At 41.2% G+C, this 26113-nt stretch overlaps 21 protein-coding genes across 23 annotated transcripts; 9 read left to right on the forward strand and 12 right to left on the reverse strand.

Annotated features, from left to right (window-relative positions):
- Positions 1-1021: 1021 nt before the first annotated feature.
- Positions 1022-1470, reverse strand: LOC119657242 (histone H4). Its single transcript, XM_038064056.1, has one exon. The coding sequence runs from the start codon at positions 1398-1400 to the stop codon at positions 1089-1091; it is 312 nt and encodes a 103-aa protein (XP_037919984.1). The 5' UTR covers positions 1401-1470; the 3' UTR covers positions 1022-1088.
- A 413-nt stretch (positions 1471-1883) lies between these two features.
- On the forward strand, positions 1884-6862 carry LOC119658187 (histone H3-like centromeric protein CSE4). Its single transcript, XM_038065455.1, has 2 exons — positions 1884-2483; positions 6312-6862. Exons 1-2 carry the CDS (start codon positions 2075-2077, stop codon positions 6800-6802), a joined length of 900 nt encoding a protein of 299 aa, XP_037921383.1. The 5' UTR covers positions 1884-2074; the 3' UTR covers positions 6803-6862.
- On the reverse strand, positions 3134-3622 carry LOC119657239 (histone H2B-like). Its single transcript, XM_038064054.1, is given in 2 exon segments — positions 3134-3349; positions 3351-3622. Coding segments are annotated over 2 exon segments (372 nt in total). The 5' UTR covers positions 3567-3622; the 3' UTR covers positions 3134-3193.
- LOC119657238 (histone H2A) lies at positions 3772-4261 on the forward strand. Its single transcript, XM_038064053.1, has one exon. It carries the CDS (start codon positions 3852-3854, stop codon positions 4224-4226), a length of 375 nt encoding a protein of 124 aa, XP_037919981.1. The 5' UTR covers positions 3772-3851; the 3' UTR covers positions 4227-4261.
- Positions 5346-5869, reverse strand: LOC119657240 (histone H4). The gene has a single exon (XM_038064055.1). The coding sequence runs from the start codon at positions 5722-5724 to the stop codon at positions 5413-5415; it is 312 nt and encodes a 103-aa protein (XP_037919983.1). The 5' UTR covers positions 5725-5869; the 3' UTR covers positions 5346-5412.
- A 588-nt stretch (positions 6863-7450) lies between the features above and the next one.
- On the reverse strand, positions 7451-7936 carry LOC119657872 (histone H2B). The gene has a single exon (XM_038065000.1). The coding sequence runs from the start codon at positions 7880-7882 to the stop codon at positions 7511-7513; it is 372 nt and encodes a 123-aa protein (XP_037920928.1). The 5' UTR covers positions 7883-7936; the 3' UTR covers positions 7451-7510.
- A 151-nt stretch (positions 7937-8087) lies between these two features.
- LOC119657871 (histone H2A-like) lies at positions 8088-8578 on the forward strand. The gene is given in 2 exon segments (XM_038064999.1): positions 8088-8470; positions 8472-8578. Coding segments are annotated over 2 exon segments (375 nt in total). The 5' UTR covers positions 8088-8167; the 3' UTR covers positions 8544-8578.
- Positions 8579-9661: 1083 nt separating this feature from the next.
- Positions 9662-10107, reverse strand: LOC119657051 (histone H4). The gene has a single exon (XM_038063805.1). The coding sequence runs from the start codon at positions 10038-10040 to the stop codon at positions 9729-9731; it is 312 nt and encodes a 103-aa protein (XP_037919733.1). The 5' UTR covers positions 10041-10107; the 3' UTR covers positions 9662-9728.
- A 409-nt stretch (positions 10108-10516) lies between these two features.
- LOC119658188 lies at positions 10517-15499 on the forward strand. Its single transcript, XM_038065456.1, has 3 exons — positions 10517-11110; positions 12504-12932; positions 14949-15499. Exons 1-3 carry the CDS (start codon positions 10708-10710, stop codon positions 15437-15439), a joined length of 1323 nt encoding a protein of 440 aa, XP_037921384.1. The 5' UTR covers positions 10517-10707; the 3' UTR covers positions 15440-15499.
- On the reverse strand, positions 11767-12253 carry LOC119657049 (histone H2B-like). Its single transcript, XM_038063803.1, is given in 2 exon segments — positions 11767-11982; positions 11984-12253. Coding segments are annotated over 2 exon segments (372 nt in total). The 5' UTR covers positions 12200-12253; the 3' UTR covers positions 11767-11826.
- LOC119657047 (histone H2A-like) lies at positions 12405-12895 on the forward strand. The gene is given in 2 exon segments (XM_038063801.1): positions 12405-12787; positions 12789-12895. Coding segments are annotated over 2 exon segments (375 nt in total). The 5' UTR covers positions 12405-12484; the 3' UTR covers positions 12861-12895.
- Positions 13978-14484, reverse strand: LOC119657050 (histone H4). The gene has a single exon (XM_038063804.1). It carries the CDS (start codon positions 14354-14356, stop codon positions 14045-14047), a length of 312 nt encoding a protein of 103 aa, XP_037919732.1. The 5' UTR covers positions 14357-14484; the 3' UTR covers positions 13978-14044.
- Positions 15500-16087: 588 nt separating the features above from the next.
- Positions 16088-16557, reverse strand: LOC119657048 (histone H2B). The gene has a single exon (XM_038063802.1). It carries the CDS (start codon positions 16517-16519, stop codon positions 16148-16150), a length of 372 nt encoding a protein of 123 aa, XP_037919730.1. The 5' UTR covers positions 16520-16557; the 3' UTR covers positions 16088-16147.
- Positions 16558-16705: 148 nt separating this feature from the next.
- On the forward strand, positions 16706-17236 carry LOC119658074 (histone H2A). The gene has a single exon (XM_038065334.1). The coding sequence runs from the start codon at positions 16804-16806 to the stop codon at positions 17176-17178; it is 375 nt and encodes a 124-aa protein (XP_037921262.1). The 5' UTR covers positions 16706-16803; the 3' UTR covers positions 17179-17236.
- A 1090-nt stretch (positions 17237-18326) lies between these two features.
- LOC119656776 (histone H4) lies at positions 18327-20260 on the reverse strand. Of its 2 annotated transcripts, none has more exons than XM_038063358.1 (2): positions 19940-20260; positions 18327-18933 (listed from the first exon to the last, which is right to left on the reverse strand). In XM_038063358.1, exon 2 carries the CDS (start codon positions 18703-18705, stop codon positions 18394-18396), a length of 312 nt encoding a protein of 103 aa, XP_037919286.1. In that variant the 5' UTR covers positions 18706-18933; positions 19940-20260; the 3' UTR covers positions 18327-18393. The 2 variants fall into 2 exon arrangements, with proteins under 2 accessions (XP_037919286.1, XP_037919287.1); XM_038063359.1 differs by lacking the exon at positions 19940-20260 and adding an exon at positions 19671-19785.
- Positions 19006-24162, forward strand: LOC119658189 (histone H3-like centromeric protein CSE4). The gene is made up of 2 exons (XM_038065457.1): positions 19006-19779; positions 23612-24162. Exons 1-2 carry the CDS (start codon positions 19371-19373, stop codon positions 24100-24102), a joined length of 900 nt encoding a protein of 299 aa, XP_037921385.1. The 5' UTR covers positions 19006-19370; the 3' UTR covers positions 24103-24162.
- LOC119656772 (histone H2B) lies at positions 20420-20902 on the reverse strand. Its single transcript, XM_038063352.1, has one exon. It carries the CDS (start codon positions 20849-20851, stop codon positions 20480-20482), a length of 372 nt encoding a protein of 123 aa, XP_037919280.1. The 5' UTR covers positions 20852-20902; the 3' UTR covers positions 20420-20479.
- Positions 21038-21568, forward strand: LOC119656767 (histone H2A). The gene has a single exon (XM_038063348.1). It carries the CDS (start codon positions 21136-21138, stop codon positions 21508-21510), a length of 375 nt encoding a protein of 124 aa, XP_037919276.1. The 5' UTR covers positions 21038-21135; the 3' UTR covers positions 21511-21568.
- On the reverse strand, positions 22647-24603 carry LOC119656778 (histone H4). 2 transcript variants are annotated; one of them, XM_038063361.1, is made up of 2 exons: positions 24261-24603; positions 22647-23253 (listed from the first exon to the last, which is right to left on the reverse strand). In XM_038063361.1, exon 2 carries the CDS (start codon positions 23023-23025, stop codon positions 22714-22716), a length of 312 nt encoding a protein of 103 aa, XP_037919289.1. In that variant the 5' UTR covers positions 23026-23253; positions 24261-24603; the 3' UTR covers positions 22647-22713. The 2 variants fall into 2 exon arrangements, with proteins under 2 accessions (XP_037919289.1, XP_037919290.1); XM_038063362.1 differs by lacking the exon at positions 24261-24603 and adding an exon at positions 23992-24106.
- A 137-nt stretch (positions 24604-24740) lies between these two features.
- On the reverse strand, positions 24741-25223 carry LOC119656773 (histone H2B). Its single transcript, XM_038063353.1, has one exon. The coding sequence runs from the start codon at positions 25170-25172 to the stop codon at positions 24801-24803; it is 372 nt and encodes a 123-aa protein (XP_037919281.1). The 5' UTR covers positions 25173-25223; the 3' UTR covers positions 24741-24800.
- A 154-nt stretch (positions 25224-25377) lies between these two features.
- Positions 25378-25847, forward strand: LOC119656769 (histone H2A). The gene has a single exon (XM_038063350.1). The coding sequence runs from the start codon at positions 25458-25460 to the stop codon at positions 25830-25832; it is 375 nt and encodes a 124-aa protein (XP_037919278.1). The 5' UTR covers positions 25378-25457; the 3' UTR covers positions 25833-25847.
- The last annotated feature ends 266 nt before the right edge of the window (positions 25848-26113 follow it).

The raw sequence follows: 26113 nt of genomic DNA on the forward strand, positions 1-26113 counted from the left end.
GCATCGCCCGTAAAAAGGTAGTCCTTAACCGTAGAATTGGTGGAAATTTGCGGTAAAGAGTGGGGTATTGGGTTGTTTTTACACCGGATATGTACTTAATTTGGACAATGGTGAAAATAGATGGGTGTAAAATTTGCAGTGGTTATAAGTCGTGGATAATTTTATTTTTGCGAGCGAAATAAGTAGAAGATCCGATAGTATTGAGGTATGAACGATGGTGGCGCTGGTGGCTTGCGTGGGGTGCGGTGTGCTTGGGCTGAGGGCGAATTGGAGCAAAAAAAAAAAAAAAAAAAAAAAAACGTGTTTTAGGGGATAGAGAAAACTTTTTGATTTTGGAAAAGTTTGCAAAGCACTGCACTGCTCGATGCGTATTGACATTTGCGGTTTAGTGCAGGTGTACGGGTGGCACCGAACTCGACTTGCAGCCGTACTTAAACCGGACGGAGCGAGTGGAGTCGAGTTGTACCGGGCATATTGGTTGGCACCGGGCTCCGCGCTCGACTTGTAGCCGTACTTAAAAAGGACGGACCGAGCCGAGCGGAGTTTTGGGCAAATTTTATTCGCAGTTCGGGTCGGAATTGAAGTGAGAAGTTCGAAATGAAAAGTTTTTGGCGGTGATCGTGATGAGTTTGTACGGATGGGATGGTGAGTTGAAGTGAAGTATTGTGATAATATATAGTATTGATATGTGAATTGCAGGGAATACTCAGAAGGAATGTTGGATATATTGGGAGGAAGGAAAGGTTAGTTACAAGTATTTTTTAATGTGTAATATGAAATGAATAAATAGTTAATTGTGATTTTAGAGGAAGCATCAGAGTAAGTTTTAATTATGAATATGTGAATACTCGGGACAGTGTTTATATGTCTACTAATGAATTTTCACATCAATGCGTAGTTGATCAAATTGGACTGGTGTACTTCAATCTATGAAAGATGAGTGTTGCACTTGGAGACACATCCACTTCTGGAAAGCAAGGATTTCAATCGAAGGTAAAGTTTTACTCTTTGTTTATATAAACTTTGGCCCTGAAAAGGGCCGTTTTCTGCAATTCTCTTCGAACAATATTGTTCGGTATTGTATTCGCTTAACCACCGAAACCGTAGAGGGTGCGTCCTTGGCGTTTTAGTGCGTAGACTACATCCATGGCGGTGACGGTCTTCCTCTTGGCGTGTTCAGTGTATGTAACAGCGTCACGGATAACGTTTTCCAAAAACACTTTCAAGACACCACGAGTTTCCTCATAGATGAGACCTGAGATACGCTTCACACCACCTCGACGAGCCAAACGACGGATTGCTGGTTTTGTGATACCTTGGATGTTATCACGAAGAACCTTGCGATGACGCTTTGCTCCTCCTTTTCCCAATCCTTTGCCACCTTTTCCACGACCAGTCATCTTGAATATTCACTAGAAGTTACTTCGACAAGAGCTCGAAAGATACTGTCGAAGTTTTCACCCAAGCCAAAATTTATACCTTTCTGAATCTTGTTCATACATGTGAATTCAGGTTTCCTCGCCTATCCGTATAGTATGTACGTACACGTCGCTATTATAAGTATTGCAGCCAGGGATTGCAGAAGATATTTTAGTCCTTAATTTATCCGAATAGATTTTAATGCACGGTACTAAAAATATAATTACTAGAAAATAGAGAAAATATGTTTTAGAATCCGACAAAAATAAATATGTAGTAATGGTACATGGTAGGAGCCTGAGAAAGTCCTAGACTGCAGAATTTATCTCACTAGCTGTACAAGTTGCCTAATAGTTATAAATGAAGGGGTAGTGAATAATAGTTATCATTGAAAATTAATGGGAAAGTAGAATAGTTAGTGAGATATTAAAGATAATATAATCGAATCCCATTGGAAAAAGGATCTCGAAAATATAAAATTCGGGATTGAAAATTAATCTAACGGGTCTTGAAATATGTTTGTAGTGGTGCGATGTGAGATATGTATATGGAGTAGGTTCAACTATAAATGTGAGTGGCATATGTAGGCTGGGCATATTTTGTCCGTGAGTCTCGTGAAGTAAACTTCGAACGTCGTTCATTTGAGTTTGAGAAGATGGCCCGTACTAAGCAGACAGCCCGTAAATCGACTGGTGGAAAGGCACCACGAAAACAATTGGCCACCAAGGCAGCTCGCAAGAGTGCACCAGCAACCGGAGGTGTTAAGAAGCCCCATCGTTACCGCCCAGGAACTGTAGCTCTTCGTGAAATCCGTCGTTATCAAAAGAGCACTGAACTTTTGATCCGCAAATTGCCCTTCCAACGGCTAGTTCGTGAAATCGCTCAGGATTTCAAGACTGATTTGCGTTTCCAAAGCTCAGCAGTCATGGCCCTCCAAGAAGCCAGCGAAGCTTACCTCGTCGGTTTGTTCGAAGACACCAACTTGTGCGCAATCCACGCTAAACGTGTCACTATTATGCCAAAGGACATTCAATTGGCCCGCCGTATCCGTGGTGAACGCGCTTAAGCGACAGAGTTCTTTAATTTAGAATTCAATTTAAGAAAAACGGTCCTTTTCAGGACCACAAAATCCTTAAACAGAGAGTAAAATTTTCTTAAACAATCAGAAATGAAAATTAGAAATGCTAGTTCAGTAGATAGATATTAAAAAGGAGATGTGCTCACCTATGAAAGTAATTTTCCTATCTTCACATAAGTTTAGTTAAAAGTAGCGGATCTTTTAATGCATATATATTTAGCACGATCACTTTCACTAATACTCTTGAACGATTTTGAATAACTTACATTGACTAAACTCTTAGAACGATTTTAGAATTTTCTTAATACTAACTAAATTAACTTGTTTGCAAAATTCATTGACTAGACGCATGTTTTAAGTATCTCACGCACATATACGAATGGGTGGCCGCTTGGCTGCCAATTGCCGGCAGCTGCTGCCTTTTGTAGATAAAAGTGGCATGTCTATGTATTAGTCTGAATGGCTAACGGAGCATGGATAGCGAGTTTGTTGGTGTGCGGATATGTAAAATCGACTTGACGCTATTAATTGGCGGCAAGGAAGTCTTCCAAGGATGAAATTTTGAGGTTGGATTGAAGAAAAGGTAAATAGTTATTTTGAGGAATGAAAATTTTATAGTTTACTCTTTGTTTATATTTTTTGTGGCCCTGAAAAGGGCCTTTTGTTCTTGCATTGGATGGCAATGCTGTTGTAGATTTACTTGGAGCTGGTGTACTTGGTAACAGCCTTTGTTCCTTCACTAACAGCGTGCTTGGCCAACTCTCCAGGAAGCAGAAGCCGGACGGCGGTCTGGATTTCCCGACTGGTGATGGTTGAGCGCTTGTTATAGTGGGCCAAACGCGAGGCTTCGGCAGGCGATACGTTCGAAGATATCGTTGACGAAGCTGTTCATGATGCTCATCGCCTTTGATGAGATACCGGTGTCGGGATGGACTTGTTTCAATACTTTGTAAATGTAGATTGCGTAGCTCTCCTTCCTCCTCTTCTTCTTTTTCTTATCTCCTTTCGAGATATTCTTCTGGGCCTTTCCGGCCTTCTTGGCTGCTTTTCCACTGGTCTTTGGCGGCATCGTAACTTCTCAGTTCGAATAACACGGTCCAACTGTATCTGAATTTCCCTCTGAACAGATATTTATACATAGGAGACGAAAAACGCACACATCCAACGCACTTTTTCTCGGTAATAGGATGAGTAATCCACCACTACACTAATAGATTTTCGGAATCAGGAGCAGCGGTGGCGAGTATAAATGTTAGTCAGAGGTAGCGGCGAGGCCAAGACTGAACTATACGTTCGTGGACTCAGGTCGTGCGCTCTAGTTTGCTGAAAGTCAAGTAATAAATTTTTATTAAACATGTCTGGCCGTGGTAAAGGAGGAAAAGTTAAGGGAAAGGCAAAGTCCCGATCAAACCGTGCTGGACTTCAATTCCCCGTCGGTCGTATCCATCGTCTGTTGAAGAAGGGAAACTATGCTGAACGTGTTGGTGCTGGCGCTCCAGTATATTTGGCTGCCGTGATGGAGTACTTGGCTGCTGAAGTCCTCGAGTTGGCCGGTAACGCTGCCCGTGACAACAAGAAAACCAGGATCATCCCAAGGCATTTGCAATTGGCCATCCGTAACGACGAAGAATTGAACAAACTTCTGTCTGGAGTAACGATCGCTCAAGGTGGTGTACTTCCAAACATCCAAGCTGTTCTTTTGCCAAAGAAGACAGAAAAGAAAGCTTAAGAAATTCCATCTGTGAAGCTGCATCAAAAAATCAACCGTCCTTTTCAGGACGACAAAATACGCAAGCGAAGAGTAAAAAGAATATTTGAATTCATTCATAAGCAATTCGGCTTAATAATCGATATTGATAATTTACAAGTGCGAAGCGAAAAGCAAAGAAAAAAAAAATAATTTGATGATGATACTAATTGAATTCGTTCGTACAGAATTCGAATTAAGAATGAAAATTGATAATTTAGAAGTGGATTGAACCATTGATAGCGTAGTGTTTGATGGTTTGACATGTACGGAGGTTGGGGAAAGTGGGAGGATATTTGATTTGGACAATGGTGAAATCGATCGGTGTAAATTTGCGGTAAAGGATGAAGTATTGGATTGTTTTTACAGCGAACAATCGTTCGTTTTAGCGGATAGAGAAAACTTTTTGAATTTGGAAAAGTTTGCAAAGCACTGCACTGCTCGATGCGTATTGACATTTGCGGTTTAGTGCAGGTGTACGGGTGGCACCGAACTCGACTTGCAGCCGTACTTAAACCGGACGGAGCGAGTGGAGTCGAGTTGTACCGGGCATATTGGTTGGCACCGGGCTCCGCGCTCGACTTGTAGCCGTACTTAAAAAGGACGGACCGAGCCGAGCGGAGTTTTGGGGAAATTTTATTCGCAGTTCGGGTCGGAATTGAAGTGAGAAGTTCGAAATGAAAAGTTTTTGGCGGTGATCGTGATGAGTTTGTACGGATGGAATGGTGAGTTGAAGTGAAGTATTGTGATAATATATAGTATTGATATGTGAATTACAGGGAATACTCAGAAGGAATGTTGGATATATTGGGAGGATGGAAAGGTTAGTCACAAGTATTTTTTAATGTGTAATATGAAATGAATAAATAATTAATTGCGATTTTAGAGGAAGCATCAGAGTAAGTTTTAATTATGAATATGTGAATACTCGGGACAGTGTTTATATGTCTACTAATGAATTTTCACATCAATGCGTAGTTGATCAAATTGGACTGGTGTACTTCAATCTATGAAAGATGAGTGTTGCACTTGGAGACACATCCACTTCTGGAAAGCAAGGATTTCAATCGAAGGTAAAGTTTTACTCTTTGTTTATATAAACTTTGGCCCTGAAAAGGGCCGTTTTCTGCAATTCTCTTCGAACAATATTGTTCGGTATTGTATTCGCTTAACCACCGAAACCGTAGAGGGTGCGTCCTTGGCGTTTTAGTGCGTAGACTACATCCATGGCGGTGACGGTCTTCCTCTTGGCGTGTTCAGTGTATGTAACAGCGTCACGGATAACGTTTTCCAAAAACACTTTCAAGACACCACGAGTTTCCTCATAGATGAGACCTGAGATACGCTTCACACCACCTCGACGAGCCAAACGACGGATTGCTGGTTTTGTGATACCTTGGATGTTATCACGAAGAACCTTGCGATGACGCTTTGCTCCTCCTTTTCCCAATCCTTTGCCACCTTTTCCACGACCAGTCATCTTGAATATTCACTAGAAGTTACTTCGACAAGAGCTCGAAAGATACTGTCGAAGTTTTCACCCAAGCCAAAATTTATACCTTCTGAATCTTGTTCATACATGTGAATTCAGGTTTCCTCGCCTATCCGTATAGTGTGTACGTACACGCCGCTATTATAAGTATTGCAGCCAGGGTTGCAGAAGATATTTTAGTCCTTAATTTATCCGAATAGATTTTAATGCACGGTACTAAAAATATAATTACTAGAAAATAGAGAAAATAAGTTTTAGAATCCGACAAAAATAAATATGTAGTAATGGTACATGGTAGAGCCTGAGAAAGTCCTAGATGCAGAATTTATCTCACTAGCTGGACAAGTTGCCTAATAGTTATAAATTAAGGGGTGTGAATAATAGTTATCATTGAAAATTAATGGGAAAGTAGAATAGTTAGTGAGATATAAAGATAATATAATGGATCCCATTGGAAAAAGGATCTCGAAAATGAAAAATTCGGGATTGAAAATTAATCTAACGGGTCTTGAAATATGTTTGTAGTGGTGCGATGTGAGATATGTATATGGAGTAGGTTCAACTATAAATGTGAGTGGCATATGTAGGCTGGGCATATTTTGTCCGTGAGTCTCGTGAAGTAAACTTCGAACGTCGTTCATTTGAGTTTGAGAAGATGGCCCGTACTAAGCAGACAGCCCGTAAATCGACTGGTGGAAAGGCACCACGAAAACAATTGGCCACCAAGGCAGCTCGCAAGAGTGCACCAGCAACCGGAGGTGTTAAGAAGCCACATCGTTACCGCCCAGGAACTGTCGCTCTTCGTGAAATCCGTCGTTATCAAAAGAGCACTGAACTTTTGATCCGCAAATTGCCCTTCCAACGGCTAGTTCGTGAAATCGCTCAGGATTTCAAGACTGATTTGCGTTTCCAAAGCTCAGCAGTCATGGCCCTCCAAGAAGCCAGCGAAGCTTACCTCGTCGGTTTGTTCGAAGACACCAACTTGTGCGCAATCCACGCTAAACGTGTCACTATTATGCCAAAGGACATTCAATTGGCCCGCCGTATCCGTGGTGAACGCGCTTAAGCGACAGAGTTCTTTAATTTAGAATTCAATTTAAGAAAAACGGTCCTTTTCAGGACCACAAAATCCTTAAACAGAGAGTAAAATTTTCTTAAACATTCAAAAATGAAAATTAGAGATGCTAGTTCAGTAGATAGATATTAAAAAGGAGATGTGCTCACCTATGGAAGTAATTTTCCTATCTTCACATAAGTTTAGTTAAAAGTAGCGGATCTTTTAATGCATATATATTTAGCACGATCACTTACACTAATACTCTTGAACGATTTTGAATAACTTACATTGACTAAACTCTTAGAACGATTTTAGAATTTTCTTAATACTAACTAAATTAACTTGTTTGCAAAATTCATTGACTAGACGCATGTTTTAAGTATCTCACGCACATATACGAATGGGTGGCCGCTTGGCTGCCAATTGCCGGCAGCTGCTGCCTTTTGTAGATAAAAGTGGCATGTCTATGTATTAGTCTGAATGGCTAACGGAGCATGGATAGCGAGTTTGTTGGTGTGCGGATATGTAAAATCGACTTGACGCTATTAATTGGCGGCAAGGAAGTTTTCCAAGGATGAAATTTTGAGGTTGGATTGAAGAAAAGGTAAATAGTTATTTTGAGGAATGAAAATTTTATAGTTTACTCTTTGTTTATATTTTTTGTGGCCCTGAAAAGGGCCTTTTGTTCTTGCATTGGATGGCAATGCTGTTGTAGATTTACTTGGAGCTGGTGTACTTGGTAACAGCCTTTGTTCCTTCACTAACAGCGTGCTTGGCCAACTCTCCAGGAAGCAGAAGCCGGACGGCGGTCTGGATTTCCCGACTGGTGATGGTTGAGCGCTTGTTATAGTGGGCCAAACGCGAGGCTTCGGCAGCGATACGTTCGAAGATATCGTTGACGAAGCTGTTCATGATGCTCATCGCCTTTGATGAGATACCGGTGTCGGGATGGACTTGTTTCAATACTTTGTAAATGTAGATTGCGTAGCTCTCCTTCCTCCTCTTCTTCTTTTTCTTATCTCCTTTAGAGATATTCTTCTGGGCCTTTCCGGCCTTCTTGGCTGCTTTTCCACTGGTCTTTGGCGGCATCGTAACTTCTCAGTTCGAATAACACGGTCCAACTGTATCTGAATTTCCCTCTGAACAGATATTTATACATAGGAGACGAAAAACGCACACATCCAACGCACTTTTTCTCGGTAATAGGATGAGTAATCCACCACTACACTAATAGATTTTCGGAATCAGGAGCAGCGGTGGCGAGTATAAATGTTAGTCAGAGGTAGCGGCGAGGCCAAGACTGAACTATACGTTCGTGGACTCAGGTCGTGCGCTCTAGTTTGCTGAAAGTCAAGTAATAAATTTTTATTAAACATGTCTGGCCGTGGTAAAGGAGGAAAAGTTAAGGGAAAGGCAAAGTCCCGATCAAACCGTGCTGGACTTCAATTCCCCGTCGGTCGTATCCATCGTCTGTTGAAGAAGGGAAACTATGCTGAACGTGTTGGTGCTGGCGCTCCAGTATATTTGGCTGCCGTGATGGAGTACTTGGCTGCTGAAGTCCTCGAGTTGGCCGGTAACGCTGCCCGTGACAACAAGAAAACCAGGATCATCCCAAGGCATTTGCAATTGGCCATCCGTAACGACGAAGAATTGAACAAACTTCTGTCTGGAGTAACCGATCGCTCAAGGTGGTGTACTTCCAAACATCCAAGCTGTTCTTTTGCCAAAGAAGACAGAAAAGAAAGCTTAAGAAATTCCATCTGTGAAGCTGCATCAAAAAATCAACCGTCCTTTTCAGGACGACAAAATACGCAAGCGAAGAGTAAAAGAATATTTGAATTCATTCATAAGCAATTCGGCTTAATAATCGATATTGATAATTTACAAGTGCGAAGCGAAAAGCAAAGAAAAAAAAAATAATTTGATGATGATACTAATTGAATTCGTTCGTACAGAATTCGAATTAAGAATGAAAATTGATAATTTAGAAGTGGATTGAACCATTGATAGCGTAGTGTTTGATGGTTTGACATGTACGGAGGTTGGGGAAAGTGGGAGGATATTTGATTTGGACAATGGTGAAATCGATCGGTGTAAATTTGCGGTAAAGGATGAAGTATTGGATTGTTTTTACAGCGAACAATCGTTCGTTTTAGGGGATAGAGAAAACTTTTTGATTTTGGAAAAGTTTGCAAAGCACTGCACTGCTCGATGCGTATTGACATTTGCGGTTTAGTGCAGGTGTACGGGTGGCACCGAACTCGACTTGCAGCCGTACTTAAACCGGACGGAGCGAGTGGAGTCGAGTTGTACCGGGCATATTGGTTGGCACCGGGCTCCGCGCTCGACTTGTAGCCGTACTTAAAAAGGACGGACCGAGCCGAGCGGAGTTTTGGGCAAATTTTATTCGCAGTTCGGGTCGGAATTGAAGTGAGAAGTTCGAAATGAAAAGTTTTTGGCGGTGATCGTGATGAGTTTGTACGGATGGGATGGTGAGTTGAAGTGAAGTATTGTGATAATATATAGTATTGATATGTGAATTGCAGGGAATACTCAGAAGGAATGTTGGATATATTGGGAGGAAGGAAAGGTTAGTTACAAGTATTTTTTAATGTGTAATATGAAATGAATAAATAGTTAATTGTGATTTTAGAGGAAGCATCAGAGTAAGTTTTAATTATGAATATGTGAATACTCGGGACAGTGTTTATATGTCTACTAATGAATTTTCACATCAATGCGTAGTTGATCAAATTGGACTGGTGTACTTCAATCTATGAAAGATGAGTGTTGCACTTGGAGACACATCCACTTCTGGAAAGCAAGGATTTCAATCGAAGGTAAAGTTTTACTCTTTGTTTATATAAACTTTGGCCCTGAAAAGGGCCGTTTTCTGCAATTCTCTTCGAACAATATTGTTCGGTATTGTATTCGCTTAACCACCGAAACCGTAGAGGGTGCGTCCTTGGCGTTTTAGTGCGTAGACTACATCCATGGCGGTGACGGTCTTCCTCTTGGCGTGTTCAGTGTATGTAACAGCGTCACGGATAACGTTTTCCAAAAACACTTTCAAGACACCACGAGTTTCCTCATAGATGAGACCTGAGATACGCTTCACACCACCTCGACGAGCCAAACGACGGATTGCTGGTTTTGTGATACCTTGGATGTTATCACGAAGAACCTTGCGATGACGCTTTGCTCCTCCTTTTCCCAATCCTTTGCCACCTTTTCCACGACCAGTCATCTTGAATATTCACTAGAAGTTACTTCGACAAGAGCTCGAAAGATACTGTCGAAGTTTTCACCCAAGCCAAAATTTATACTTCTGAATCTTGTTCATACATGTGAATTCAGGTTTCCTCGCCTATCCGTATAGTATGTACGTACACGTCGCTATTGTAAGTATTGCAGCCAGGGATGCAGAAGATATTTTAGTCCTTAATTTATCCGAATAGATTTTAATGCACGGTACTAAAAATATAATTACTAGAAAATAGAGAAAATATGTTTTAGAATCCGACAAAAATAAATATGTAAATGGTACATGGTAGGAGCCTGAGAAAGTCCTAGACGCAGAATTTATCTCACTAGCTGGACAAGTTGCCTAATAGTTATAAATGAAGGGGTATGAATAATAGTTATCATTGAAAATTAATGGGAAAGTAGAATAGTTAGTGAGATATTAAAGATAATATAATCGAATCCCATTGGAAAAAGGATCTCGAAAATATAAAATTCGGGATTGAAAATTAATCTAACGGGTCTTGAAATATGTTTGTAGTGGTGCGATGTGAGATATGTATATGGAGTAGGTTCAACTATAAATGTGAGTGGCATATGTAGGCTGGGCATATTTTGTCCGTGAGTCTCGTGAAGTAAACTTCGAACGTCGTTCATTTGAGTTTGAGAAGATGGCCCGTACTAAGCAGACAGCCCGTAAATCGACTGGTGGAAAGGCACCACGAAAACAATTGGCCACCAAGGCAGCTCGCAAGAGTGCACCAGCAACCGGAGGTGTTAAGAAGCCACATCGTTACCGCCCAGGAACTGTAGCTCTTCGTGAAATCCGTCGTTATCAAAAGAGCACTGAACTTTTGATCCGCAAATTGCCCTTCCAACGGCTAGTTCGTGAAATCGCTCAGGATTTCAAGACTGATTTGCGTTTCCAAAGCTCAGCAGTCATGGCCCTCCAAGAAGCCAGCGAAGCTTACCTCGTCGGTTTGTTCGAAGACACCAACTTGTGCGCAATCCACGCTAAACGTGTCACTATTATGCCAAAGGACATTCAATTGGCCCGTCGTATCCGTGGTGAACGCGCTTAAGCGACAGAGTTCTTTAATTTAGAATTCAATTTAAGAAAAACGGTCCTTTTCAGGACCACAAAATCCTTAAACAGAGAGTAAAATTTTCTTAAACATTCAAAATGAAAATTAGAGATGCTAGTTCAGTAGATAGATATTAAAAAGGAGATGTGCTCACCTATGAAAGTAATTTTCCTATCTTCACATAAGTTTTAGTTAAAAGTAGCGGATCTTTTAATGCATATATATTTAGCACGATCACTTTCACTAATACTCTTGAACGATTTTGAATAACTTACATTGACTAAACTCTTAGAACGATTTTAGAATTTTCTTAATACTAACTAAATTAACTTGTTTGCAAAATTCATTGACTAGACGCATGTTTTAAGTATCTCACGCACATATACGAATGGGTGGCCGCTTGGCTGCCAATTGCCGGCAGCTGCTGCCTTTTGTAGATAAAAGTGGCATGTCTATGTATTAGTCTGAATGGCTAACGGAGCATGGATAGCGAGTTTGTTGGTGTGCGGATATGTAAAATCGACTTGACGCTATTAATTGGCGGCAAGGAAGTCTTCCAAGGATGATATTTTGAGGTTGGATTGAAGAAAAGGTAAATAGTTATTTTGAGGAATGAAAATTTTATAGTTTACTCTTTGTTTATATTTTTTGTGGCCCTGAAAAGGGCCTTTTGTTCTTGCATTGGATGGCAATGCTGTTGTAGATTTACTTGGAGCTGGTGTACTTGGTAACAGCCTTTGTTCCTTCACTAACAGCGTGCTTGGCCAACTCTCCAGGAAGCAGAAGCCGGACGGCGGTCTGGATTTCCCGACTGGTGATGGTTGAGCGCTTGTTATAGTGGGCCAAACGCGAGGCTTCGGCAGGCGATACGTTCGAAGATATCGTTGACGAAGCTGTTCATGATGCTCATCGCCTTTGATGAGATACCGGTGTCGGGATGGACTTGTTTCAATACTTTGTAAATGTAGATTGCGTAGCTCTCCTTCCTCCTCTTCTTCTTTTTCTTATCTCCTTTCGAGATATTCTTCTGGGCCTTTCCGGCCTTCTTGGCTGCTTTTCCACTGGTCTTTGGCGGCATCGTAACTTCTCAGTTCGAATAACACGGTCCAACTGTATCTGAATTTCCCTCTGAACAGATATTTATACATAGGAGACGAAAAACGCACACATCCAACGCACTTTTTCTCGGTAATAGGATGAGTAATCCACCACTACACTAATAGATTTTCGGAATCAGGAGCAGCGGTGGCGAGTATAAATGTTAGTCAGAGGTAGCGGCGAGGCCAAGACTGAACTATACGTTCGTGGACTCAGGTCGTGCGCTCTAGTTTGCTGAAAGTCAAGTAATAAATTTTTATTAAACATGTCTGGCCGTGGTAAAGGAGGAAAAGTTAAGGGAAAGGCAAAGTCCCGATCAAACCGTGCTGGACTTCAATTCCCCGTCGGTCGTATCCATCGTCTGTTGAAGAAGGGAAACTATGCTGAACGTGTTGGTGCTGGCGCTCCAGTATATTTGGCTGCCGTGATGGAGTACTTGGCTGCTGAAGTCCTCGAGTTGGCCGGTAACGCTGCCCGTGACAACAAGAAAACCAGGATCATCCCAAGGCATTTGCAATTGGCCATCCGTAACGACGAAGAATTGAACAAACTTCTGTCTGGAGTAACCGATCGCTCAAGGTGGTGTACTTCCAAACATCCAAGCTGTTCTTTTGCCAAAGAAGACAGAAAAGAAAGCTTAAGAAATTCCATCTGTGAAGCTGCATCAAAAAATCAACCGTCCTTTTCAGGACGACAAAATACGCAAGCGAAGAGTAAAAGAATATTTGAATTCAGTTCATAAGCAATTCGGCTTAATAATCGATATTGATAATTTACAAGTGCGAAGCGAAAAGTAAAGAAAAAAAATAATTTGATGATGATACTAATTGAATTCGTTCGTACAGAATTCGAATTAAGAATGAAAATTGATAATTTAGAAGTGGATTGAACCATTGATAGCGTAGTGTTTGATGGTTTGACATGTACGGAGGTTGGGGAAAGTGGGAGGATATTTGATTTGGACAATGGTGAAATCGATCGGTGTAAATTTGCGGTAAAGGATGAAGTATTGGATTGTTTTTACAGCGAACAATCGTTCGTTTTAGGGGATAGAGAAAACTTTTTGATTTTGGAAAAGTTTGCAAAGCACTGCACTGCTCGATGCGTATTGACATTTGCGGTTTAGTGCAGGTGTACGGGTGGCACCGAACTCGACTTGCAGCCGTACTTAAACCGGACGGAGCGAGTGGAGTCGAGTTGTACCGGGCATATTGGTTGGCACCGGGCTCCGCGCTCGACTTGTAGCCGTACTTAAAAAGGACGGACCGAGCCGAGCGGAGTTTTGGGCAAATTTTATTCGCAGTTCGGGTCGGAATTGAAGTGAGAAGTTCGAAATGAAAAGTTTTTGGCGGTGATCGTGATGAGTTTGTACGGATGGGATGGTGAGTTGAAGTGAAGTATTGTGATAATATATAGTATTGATATGTGAATTGCAGGGAATACTCAGAAGGAATGTTGGATATATTGGGAGGAAGGAAAGGTTAGTTACAAGTATTTTTTAATGTGTAATATGAAATGAATAAATAGTTAATTGTGATTTTAGAGGAAGCATCAGAGTAAGTTTTAATTATGAATATGTGAATACTCGGGACAGTGTTTATATGTCTACTAATGAATTTTCACATCAATGCGTAGTTGATCAAATTGGACTGGTGTACTTCAATCTATGAAAGATGAGTGTTGCACTTGGAGACACATCCACTTCTGGAAAGCAAGGATTTCAATCGAAGGTAAAGTTTTACTCTTTGTTTATATAAACTTTGGCCCTGAAAAGGGCCGTTTTCTGCAATTCTCTTCGAACAATATTGTTCGGTATTGTATTCGCTTAACCACCGAAACCGTAGAGGGTGCGTCCTTGGCGTTTTAGTGCGTAGACTACATCCATGGCGGTGACGGTCTTCCTCTTGGCGTGTTCAGTGTATGTAACAGCGTCACGGATAACGTTTTCCAAAAACACTTTCAAGACACCACGAGTTTCCTCATAGATGAGACCTGAGATACGCTTCACACCACCTCGACGAGCCAAACGACGGATTGCTGGTTTTGTGATACCTTGGATGTTATCACGAAGAACCTTGCGATGACGCTTTGCTCCTCCTTTTCCCAATCCTTTGCCACCTTTTCCACGACCAGTCATCTTGAATATTCACTAGAAGTTACTTCGACAAGAGCTCGAAAGATACTGTCGAAGTTTTCACCCAAGCCAAAATTTATACCTTCTGAATCTTGTTCATACATGTGAATTCAGGTTTCCTCGCCTATCCGTATAGTAGTGTACGTACACGTCGCTATTGTAAGTATTGCAGCCAGGGATTGCAGAAGATATTTTAGTCCTTAATTTATCCGAATAGATTTTAATGCACGGTACTAAAAATATAATTACTAGAAAATAGAGAAAATATGTTTTAGAATCCGACAAAAATAAATATGTAGTAATGGTACATGGTAGGAGCCTGAGAAAGTCCTAGACGCAGAATTTATCTCACTAGCTGGACAAGTTGCCTAATAGTTATAAATTAAGGGGTATGAATAATAGTTATCATTGAAAATTAATGGGAAAGTAGAATAGTTAGTGAGATATTAAAGATAATATAATCGAATCCCATTGGAAAAAGGATCTCGAAAATATAAAATTCGGGATTGAAAATTAATCTAACGGGTCTTGAAATATGTTTGTAGTGGTGCGATGTGAGATATGTATATGGAGTAGGTTCAACTATAAATGTGAGTGGCATATGTAGGCTGGGCATATTTTGTCCGTGAGTCTCGTGAAGTAAACTTCGAACGTCGTTCATTTGAGTTTGAGAAGATGGCCCGTACTAAGCAGACAGCCCGTAAATCGACTGGTGGAAAGGCACCACGAAAACAATTGGCCACCAAGGCAGCTCGCAAGAGTGCACCAGCAACCGGAGGTGTTAAGAAGCCCCATCGTTACCGCCCAGGAACTGTAGCTCTTCGTGAAATCCGTCGTTATCAAAAGAGCACTGAACTTTTGATCCGCAAATTGCCCTTCCAACGGCTAGTTCGTGAAATCGCTCAGGATTTCAAGACTGATTTGCGTTTCCAAAGCTCAGCAGTCATGGCCCTCCAAGAAGCCAGCGAAGCTTACCTCGTCGGTTTGTTCGAAGACACCAACTTGTGCGCAATCCACGCTAAACGTGTCACTATTATGCCAAAGGACATTCAATTGGCCCGCCGTATCCGTGGTGAACGCGCTTAAGCGACAGAGTTCTTTAATTTAGAATTCAATTTAAGAAAAACGGTCCTTTTCAGGACCACAAAATCCTTAAACAGAGAGTAAAATTTTCTTAAACAATCAGAAATGAAAATTAGAAATGCTAGTTCAGTAGATAGATATTAAAAAGGAGATGTGCTTACCTATGGAAGTAATTTTCCTATCTTCACAGAAGTTTAGTTAAAAGTAGAGGATCTTTTAATGCATATATATTTAGCACGATCACTTACACTAATACTCTTGAACGATTTTGAATAACTTACATTGACTAAACTCTTAGAACGATTTTAGAATTTTCTTAATACTAACTAAATTAACTTGTTTGCAAAATTCATTGACTAGACGCATGTTTTAAGTATCTCACGCACATATACGAATGGGTGGCCGCTTGGCTGCCAATTGCCGGCAGCTGCTGCCTTTTGTAGATAAAAGTGGCATGTCTATGTATTAGTCTGAATGGCTAACGGAGCATGGATAGCGAGTTTGTTGGTGTGCGGATATGTAAAATCGACTTGACGCTATTAATTGGCGGCAAGGAAGTCTTCCAAGGATGATATTTTGAGGTTGGATTGAAGAAAAGGTAAATAGTTATTTTGAGGAATGAAAATTTTGTAGTTTACTCTTTGTTTATATTTTTTGTGGCCCTGAAAAGGGCCTTTTGTTCTTGCATTGGATGGCAATGCTGTTGTAGATTTACTTGGAGCTGGTGTACTTGGTAACAGCCTTTGTTCCTTCACTAACAGCGTGCTTGGCCAACTCTCCAGGAAGCAGAAGCCGGACGGCGGTCTGGATTTCCCGACTGGTGATGGTTGAGCGCTTGTTATAGTGGGCCAAACGCGAGGCTTCGGCGGCGATACGTTCGAAGATATCGTTGACGAAGCTGTTCATGATGCTCATCGCCTTTGATGAGATACCGGTGTCGGGATGGACTTGTTTCAATACTTTGTAAATGTAGATTGCGTAGCTCTCCTTCCTCCTCTTCTTCTTTTTCTTATCTCCTTTCGAGATATTCTTCTGGGCCTTTCCGGCCTTCTTGGCTGCTTTTCCACTGGTCTTTGGCGGCATCGTAACTTCTCAGTTCGAATAACACGGTCCAACTGTATCTGAATTTCCCTTGAACAGATATTTATACATAGGAGACGAAAAACGCACACATCCAACGCACTTTTTCTCGGTAATAGGATGAGTAATCCACCACTACACTAATAGATTTTCGGAATCAGGAGCAGCGGTGGCGAGTATAAATGTTAGTCAGAGGTAGCGGCGAGGCCAAGACTGAACTATACGTTCGTGGACTCAGGTCGTGCGCTCTAGTTTGCTGAAAGTCAAGTAATAAATTTTTATTAAACATGTCTGGCCGTGGTAAAGGAGGAAAAGTTAAGGGAAAGGCAAAGTCCCGATCAAACCGTGCTGGACTTCAATTCCCCGTCGGTCGTATCCATCGTCTGTTGAAGAAGGGAAACTATGCTGAACGTGTTGGTGCTGGCGCTCCAGTATATTTGGCTGCCGTGATGGAGTACTTGGCTGCTGAAGTCCTCGAGTTGGCCGGTAACGCTGCCCGTGACAACAAGAAAACCAGGATCATCCCAAGGCATTTGCAATTGGCCATCCGTAACGACGAAGAATTGAACAAACTTCTGTCTGGAGTAACCATCGCTCAAGGTGGTGTACTTCCAAACATCCAAGCTGTTCTTTTGCCAAAGAAGACAGAAAAGAAAGCTTAAGAAATTCCATCTGTGAAGCTGCATCAAAAAATCAACCGTCCTTTTCAGGACGACAAAATACGCAAGCGAAGAGTAAAGAGAATATTTGAATTCAGTTCATAAGCAATTCGGCTTAATAATCGATATTGATAATTTACAAGTGCGAAGCGAAAAGTAAAGAAAAAAAATAATTTTGATGATTGATACTAATTGAATTCGTTCGTACAGAATTCGAATTAAGAATGAAAATTGATAATTTAGAAGTGGATTGAACCATTGATAGCGTAGTGTTTGATGGTTTGACATGTACGGAGGTTGGGGAAAGTGGGAGGATATTTGATTTGGACAATGGTGAAATCGATCGGTGTAAATTTGCGGTAAAGGATGAAGTATTGGATTGTTTTTACAGCGAACAATCGTGAAATTAGATAGAATAGCAAAATTAATTGTTTTAGCGGATAGAGAAAACTTTTTGATTTTGGAAAAGTTTGCAAAGCACTGCACTGCTCGATGCGTATTGACATTTGCGGTTTAGTGCAGGTGTACGGGTGGCACCGAACTCGACTTGCAGCCGTACTTAAACCGGACGGAGCGAGTGGAGTCGAGTTGTACCGGGCATATTGGTTGGCACCGGGCTCCGCGCTCGACTTGTAGCCGTACTTAAAAAGGACGGACCGAGCCGAGCGGAGTTTTGGGGCAAATTTTATTCGCAGTTCGGGTCGGAATTGAAGTGAGAAGTTCGAAATGAAAAGTTTTTGGCGGTGATCGTGATGAGTTTGTACGGATGGAAGGTGAGTTGAAGTGAAGTATTGTGATAATATATAGTATTGATATGTGAATTACAGGGAATACTCAGAAGGAATGTTGGATATATTGGGAGGATGGAAAGGTTAGTCACAAGTATTTTTTAATGTGTAATATGAAATGAATAAATAATTAATTGCGATTTTAGAGAAAGCATCAGAGTAAGTTTTAATTATGAATATGTGAATACTCGGGACAGTGTTTATATGTCTACTAATGAATTTTCACATCAATGCGTAGTTGATCAAATTGGACTGAGTGTGACTAAATCTATGAAAGATGAGTGTCGCACTTGGAGACACATTCCACTTCTGGAAAGCAAGGATTTCAATCGAAGGTAAAGTTTTACTCTTTGTTTATATAAACTTTGGCCCTGAAAAGGGCCGTTTTCTGCAATTCTCTTCGAACAATATTGTTCGGTATTGTATTCGCTTAACCACCGAAACCGTAGAGGGTGCGTCCTTGGCGTTTTAGTGCGTAGACTACATCCATGGCGGTGACGGTCTTCCTCTTGGCGTGTTCAGTGTATGTAACAGCGTCACGGATAACGTTTTCCAAAAACACTTTCAAGACACCACGAGTTTCCTCATAGATGAGACCTGAGATACGCTTCACACCACCTCGACGAGCCAAACGACGGATTGCTGGTTTTGTGATACCTTGGATGTTATCACGAAGAACCTTGCGATGACGCTTTGCTCCTCCTTTTCCCAATCCTTTGCCACCTTTTCCACGACCAGTCATCTTGAATATTCACTAGAAGTTACTTCGACAAGAGCTCGAAAGATACTGTCGAAGTTTTCACCCAAGCCAAAATTTATACCTTCTGAATCTTGTTCATACATGTGAATTCAGGTTTCCTCGCCTATCCGTATAGTATGTACGTACACGTCGCTATTGTAAGTATTGCAGCCAGGGATGCAGAAGATATTTTAGTCCTTAATTTATCCGAATAGATTTTAATGCACGGTTCTAAAAATATAATTACAAGAAAATAGAGAAAATATGTTTTAGAATCCGACAAAAATAAATATGTAAATGGTACATGGTGGAGCCTGAGAAAGTCCTAGACGCAGAATTTATCTCACTAGCTGTACAAGTTGCCTAATAGTTATAAATGAAGGGGTATGAATAATAGTTATCATTGAAAATTAATGGGAAAGTAGAATAGTTAGTGAGATATTAAAATAATATAATCGAACCCATTGGAAAAAGGATCTCGAAAATATAAAATTCGGGATTGAAAATTAATCTAACGGGTCTTGAAATATGTTTGTAGTGGTGCGATGTGAGATATGTATATGGAGTAGGTTCAACTATAAATGTGAGTGGCATATGTAGGCTGGGCATATTTTGTCCGTGAGTCTCGTGAAGTAAACTTCGAACGTCGTTCATTTGAGTTTGAGAAGATGGCCCGTACTAAGCAGACAGCCCGTAAATCGACTGGTGGAAAGGCACCACGAAAACAATTGGCCACCAAGGCAGCTCGCAAGAGTGCACCAGCAACCGGAGGTGTTAAGAAGCCCCATCGTTACCGCCCAGGAACTGTAGCTCTTCGTGAAATCCGTCGTTATCAAAAGAGCACTGAACTTTTGATCCGCAAATTGCCCTTCCAACGGCTAGTTCGTGAAATCGCTCAGGATTTCAAGACTGATTTGCGTTTCCAAAGCTCAGCAGTCATGGCCCTCCAAGAAGCCAGCGAAGCTTACCTCGTCGGTTTGTTCGAAGACACCAACTTGTGCGCAATCCACGCTAAACGTGTCACTATTATGCCAAAGGACATTCAATTGGCCCGCCGTATCCGTGGTGAACGCGCTTAAGCGACAGAGTTCTTTAATTTAGAATTCAATTTAAGAAAAACGGTCCTTTTCAGGACCACAAAATCCTTAAACAGAGAGTAAAATTTTCTTAAACAATCAGAAATGAAAATTAGAAATGCTAGTTCAGTAGATAGATATTAAAAAGGAGATGTGCTTACCTATGGAAGTAATTTTCCTATCTTCACAGAAGTTTAGTTAAAAGTAGAGGATCTTTTAATGCATATATATTTAGCACGATCACTTACACTAATACTTTTGAACGATTTTGAATAACTTACATTGACTAAACTCTTAGAACGATTTTAGAATTTTCTTAATACTAACTTGTTTGCAAAATTCATTGACTAGACGCATGTTTTAAGTATCTCACGCACATATACGAATGGGTGGCCGCTTGGCTGCCAATTGCCGGCAGCTGCTGCCTTTTGTAGAGAAAAGTGGCATGTCTATGTATTAGTGTGAATGGCTAACGGAGCATGGATAGCGAGTTTGTTGGTGTGCGGATATGTAAATCGACTTGACGCTATTAATTGGCGGCAAGGAAGTCTTCCAAGGATGATATTTTGAGGTTGGATTGAAGAAAAGGTAAATAGTTATTTTGAGGAATGAAAATTTTGTAGTTTACTCTTTGTTTATATTTTTTGTGGCCCTGAAAAGGGCCTTTTGTTCTTGCATTGGATGGCAATGCTGTTGTAGATTTACTTGGAGCTGGTGTACTTGGTAACAGCCTTTGTTCCTTCACTAACAGCGTGCTTGGCCAACTCTCCAGGAAGCAGAAGCCGGACGGCGGTCTGGATTTCCCGACTGGTGATGGTTGAGCGCTTGTTATAGTGGGCCAAACGCGAGGCTTCGGCGGCGATACGTTCGAAGATATCGTTGACGAAGCTGTTCATGATGCTCATCGCCTTTGATGAGATACCGGTGTCGGGATGGACTTGTTTCAATACTTTGTAAATGTAGATTGCGTAGCTCTCCTTCCTCCTCTTCTTCTTTTTCTTATCTCCTTTCGAGATATTCTTCTGGGCCTTTCCGGCCTTCTTGGCTGCTTTTCCACTGGTCTTTGGCGGCATCGTAACTTCTCAGTTCGAATAACACGGTCCAACTGTATCTGCATTTCCTTTGAACAGATATTTATACATAGGAGACGAAAAACGCACACATCCAACGCACTTTTTCTCGGTAATAGGATGAGTAATCCACCACTACACTAATAGATTTTCGGAATCAGGAGCAGCGGTGGCGAGTATAAATGTTAGTCAGAGGTAGCGGCGAGGCCAAGACTGAACTATACGTTCGTGGACTCAGGTCGTGCGCTCTAGTTTGCTGAAAGTCAAGTAATAAATTTTTATTAAACATGTCTGGCCGTGGTAAAGGAGGAAAAGTTAAGGGAAAGGCAAAGTCCCGATCAAACCGTGCTGGACTTCAATTCCCCGTCGGTCGTATCCATCGTCTGTTGAAGAAGGGAAACTATGCTGAACGTGTTGGTGCTGGCGCTCCAGTATATTTGGCTGCCGTGATGGAGTACTTGGCTGCTGAAGTCCTCGAGTTGGCCGGTAACGCTGCCCGTGACAACAAGAAAACCAGGATCATCCCAAGGCATTTGCAATTGGCCATCCGTAACGACGAAGAATTGAACAAACTTCTGTCTGGAGTAACCATCGCTCAAGGTGGTGTACTTCCAAACATCCAAGCTGTTCTTTTGCCAAAGAAGACAGAAAAGAAAGCTTAAGAAATTCCATCTGTGAAGCTGCATCAAAAAATCAACCGTCCTTTTCAGGACGACAAAATACGCAAGCGAAGAGTAAAGAGAATATTTGAATTCGTTCATAAGCAATTCGGCTTAATAATCGATATTGATAATTTACAAGTGCGAAGCGAAAAGTAAAGAAAAAAATATTTTGATGATGATACTAATTGAATTCGTTCGTACAGAATTCGAATTAAGAATGAAAATTGATAATTTAGAAGTGGATTGAACCATTGATAGCGTAGTGTTTGATGGTTTGACATGTACGGAGGTTGGGGAAAGTGGGAGGATATTTGATTTGGACAATGGTGAAATCGATCGGTGTAAATTTGCGGTAAAGGGATGAAGTATTGGATTGTTTTTACAGCGAACAATCGTGAAATTAGATAGAATAGCAAAAATTAATTGTTTTAGCGGATAGAGAAAACTTTTTGATTTTGGAAAAGTTTGCAAAGCACTGCACTGCTCGATGCGTATTGACATTTGCGGTTTAGTGCAGGTGTACGGGTGGCACCGAACTCGACTTGCAGCCGTACTTAAACCGGACGGAGCGAGTGGAGTCGAGTTGTACCGGGCATATTGGTTGGCACCGGGCTCCGCGCTCGACTTGTAGCCGTACTTAAAAAGGACGGACCGAGCCGAGCGGAGTTTTGGGGAAATTTTATTCGCAGTTCGGGTCGGAATTGAAGTGAGAAGTTCGAAATGAAAAGTTTTTGGCGGTGATCGTGATGAGTTTGTACGGATGGAAGGTGAGTTGAAGTGAAGTATTGTGATAATATATAGTATTGATATGTGAATTACAGGGAATACTCAGAAGGAATGTTGGATATATTGGGAGGATGGAAAGGTTAGTCACAAGTATTTTTTAATGTGTAATATGAAATGAATAAATAATTAATTGCGATTTTAGAGAAAGCATCAGAGTAAGTTTTAATTATGAATATGTGAATACTCGGGACAGTGTTTATATGTCTACTAATGAATTTTCACATCAATGCGTAGTTGATCAAATTGGACTGAGTGTGGAAAACTGGAAATATTCGCACTTGGAGACACATTCACTTCTGGAAAGCAAGGATTTCAATCGAAGGTAAAGTTTTACTCTTTGTTTATATAAACTTTGGCCCTGAAAAGGGCCGTTTTCTGCAATTCTCTTCGAACAATATTGTTCGGTATTGTATTCGCTTAACCACCGAAACCGTAGAGGGTGCGTCCTTGGCGTTTTAGTGCGTAGACTACATCCATGGCGGTGACGGTCTTCCTCTTGGCGTGTTCAGTGTATGTAACAGCGTCACGGATAACGTTTTCCAAAAACACTTTCAAGACACCACGAGTTTCCTCATAGATGAGACCTGAGATACGCTTCACACCACCTCGACGAGCCAAACGACGGATTGCTGGTTTTGTGATACCTTGGATGTTATCACGAAGAACCTTGCGATGACGCTTTGCTCCTCCTTTTCCCAATCCTTTGCCACCTTTTCCACGACCAGTCATCTTGAATATTCACTAGAAGTTACTTCGACAAGAGCTCGAAAGATACTGTCGAAGTTTTCACCCAAGCCAAAATTTATACCTTCTGAATCTTGTTCATACATGTGAATTCAGGTTTCCTCGCCTATCCGTATAGTATGTACGTACACGTCGCTATTGTAAGTATTGCAGCCAGGGATGCAGAAGATATTTTAGTCCTTAATTTATCCGAATAGATTTTAATGCACGGTTCTAAAAATATAATTACAAGAAAATAGAGAAAATATGTTTTAGAATCCGACAAAAATAAATATGTAAAATGGTACATGGTGGAGCCTGAGAAAGTCCTAGACGCAGAATTTATCTCACTAGCTGTACAAGTTGCCTAATAGTTATAAATGAAGGGGTATGAATAATAGTTATCATTGAAAATTAATGGGAAAGTAGAATAGTTAGTGAGATATTAAAATAATATAATCGAACCCATTGGAAAAAGGATCTCGAAAATATAAAATTCGGGATTGAAAATTAATCTAACGGGTCTTGAAATATGTTTGTAGTGGTGCGATGTGAGATATGTATATGGAGTAGGTTCAACTATAAATGTGAGTGGCATATGTAGGCTGGGCATATTTTGTCCGTGAGTCTCGTGAAGTAAACTTCGAACGTCGTTCATTTGAGTTTGAGAAGATGGCCCGTACTAAGCAGACAGCCCGTAAATCGACTGGTGGAAAGGCACCACGAAAACAATTGGCCACCAAGGCAGCTCGCAAGAGTGCACCAGCAACCGGAGGTGTTAAGAAGCCCCATCGTTACCGCCCAGGAACTGTAGCTCTTCGTGAAATCCGTCGTTATCAAAAGAGCACTGAACTTTTGATCCGCAAATTGCCCTTCCAACGGCTAGTTCGTGAAATCGCTCAGGATTTCAAGACTGATTTGCGTTTCCAAAGCTCAGCAGTCATGGCCCTCCAAGAAGCCAGCGAAGCTTACCTCGTCGGTTTGTTCGAAGACACCAACTTGTGCGCAATCCACGCTAAACGTGTCACTATTATGCCAAAGGACATTCAATTGGCCCGCCGTATCCGTGGTGAACGCGCTTAAGCGACAGAGTTCTTTAATTTAGAATTCAATTTAAGAAAAACGGTCCTTTTCAGGACCACAAAATCCTTAAACAGAGAGTAAAATTTTCTTAAACAATCAGAAATGAAAATTAGAAATGCTAGTTCAGTAGATAGATATTAAAAAGGAGATGTGCTTACCTATGGAAGTAATTTTCCTATCTTCACAGAAGTTTAGTTAAAAGTAGAGGATCTTTTAATGCATATATATTTAGCACGATCACTTACACTAATACTTTTGAACGATTTTGAATAACTTACATTGACTAAACTCTTAGAACGATTTTAGAATTTTCTTAATACTAACTTGTTTGCAAAATTCATTGACTAGACGCATGTTTTAAGTATCTCACGCACATATACGAATGGGTGGCCGCTTGGCTGCCAATTGCCGGCAGCTGCTGCCTTTTGTAGAGAAAAGTGGCATGTCTATGTATTAGTGTGAATGGCTAACGGAGCATGGATAGCGAGTTTGTTGGTGTGCGGATATGTGAAATCGACTTGACGCTATTAATTGGCGGCAAGGAAGTCTTCCAAGGATGATATTTTGAGGTTGGATTGAAGAAAAGGTAAATAGTTATTTGAGGAATGAAAATTTTGTAGTTTACTCTTTGTTAATATTTTTTGTGGCCCTGAAAAGGGCCTTTTGTTCTTGCATTGGATGGCAATGCTGTTGTAGATTTACTTGGAGCTGGTGTACTTGGTAACAGCCTTTGTTCCTTCACTAACAGCGTGCTTGGCCAACTCTCCAGGAAGCAGAAGCCGGACGGCGGTCTGGATTTCCCGACTGGTGATGGTTGAGCGCTTGTTATAGTGGGCCAAACGCGAGGCTTCGGCGGCGATACGTTCGAAGATATCGTTGACGAAGCTGTTCATGATGCTCATCGCCTTTGATGAGATACCGGTGTCGGGATGGACTTGTTTCAATACTTTGTAAATGTAGATTGCGTAGCTCTCCTTCCTCCTCTTCTTCTTTTTCTTATCTCCTTTCGAGATATTCTTCTGGGCCTTTCCGGCCTTCTTGGCTGCTTTTCCACTGGTCTTTGGCGGCATCGTAACTTCTCAGTTCGAATAACACGGTCCAACTGTATCTGCAATTTCCTTTGAACAGATATTTATACATAGGAGACGAAAAACGCACACATCCAACGCACTTTTTCTCGGTAATAGGATGAGTAATCCACCACTACACTAATAGATTTTCGGAATCAGGAGCAGCGGTGGCGAGTATAAATGTTAGTCAGAGGTAGCGGCGAGGCCAAGACTGAACTATACGTTCGTGGACTCAGGTCGTGCGCTCTAGTTTGCTGAAAGTCAAGTAATAAATTTTTATTAAACATGTCTGGCCGTGGTAAAGGAGGAAAAGTTAAGGGAAAGGCAAAGTCCCGATCAAACCGTGCTGGACTTCAATTCCCCGTCGGTCGTATCCATCGTCTGTTGAAGAAGGGAAACTATGCTGAACGTGTTGGTGCTGGCGCTCCAGTATATTTGGCTGCCGTGATGGAGTACTTGGCTGCTGAAGTCCTCGAGTTGGCCGGTAACGCTGCCCGTGACAACAAGAAAACCAGGATCATCCCAAGGCATTTGCAATTGGCCATCCGTAACGACGAAGAATTGAACAAACTTCTGTCTGGAGTAACGATCGCTCAAGGTGGTGTACTTCCAAACATCCAAGCTGTTCTTTTGCCAAAGAAGACAGAAAAGAAAGCTTAAGAAATTCCATCTGTGAAGCTGCATCAAAAAATCAACCGTCCTTTTCAGGACGACAAAATACGCAAGCGAAGAGTAAAAAGAATATTTGAATTCATTCATAAGCAATTCGGCTTAATAATCGATATTGATAATTTACAAGTGCGAAGCGAAAAGCAAAGAAAAAAAAAATAATTTGATGATGATACTAATTGAATTCGTTCGTACAGAATTCGAATTAAGAATGAAAATTGATAATTTAGAAGTGGATTGAACCATTGATAGCGTAGTGTTTGATGGTTTGA

The sequence above is a fragment of the Hermetia illucens genome, chromosome 5, assembly GCF_905115235.1.
Source record: "Hermetia illucens chromosome 5, iHerIll2.2.curated.20191125, whole genome shotgun sequence".
Taxonomy (NCBI): domain Eukaryota; kingdom Metazoa; phylum Arthropoda; class Insecta; order Diptera; family Stratiomyidae; genus Hermetia; species Hermetia illucens.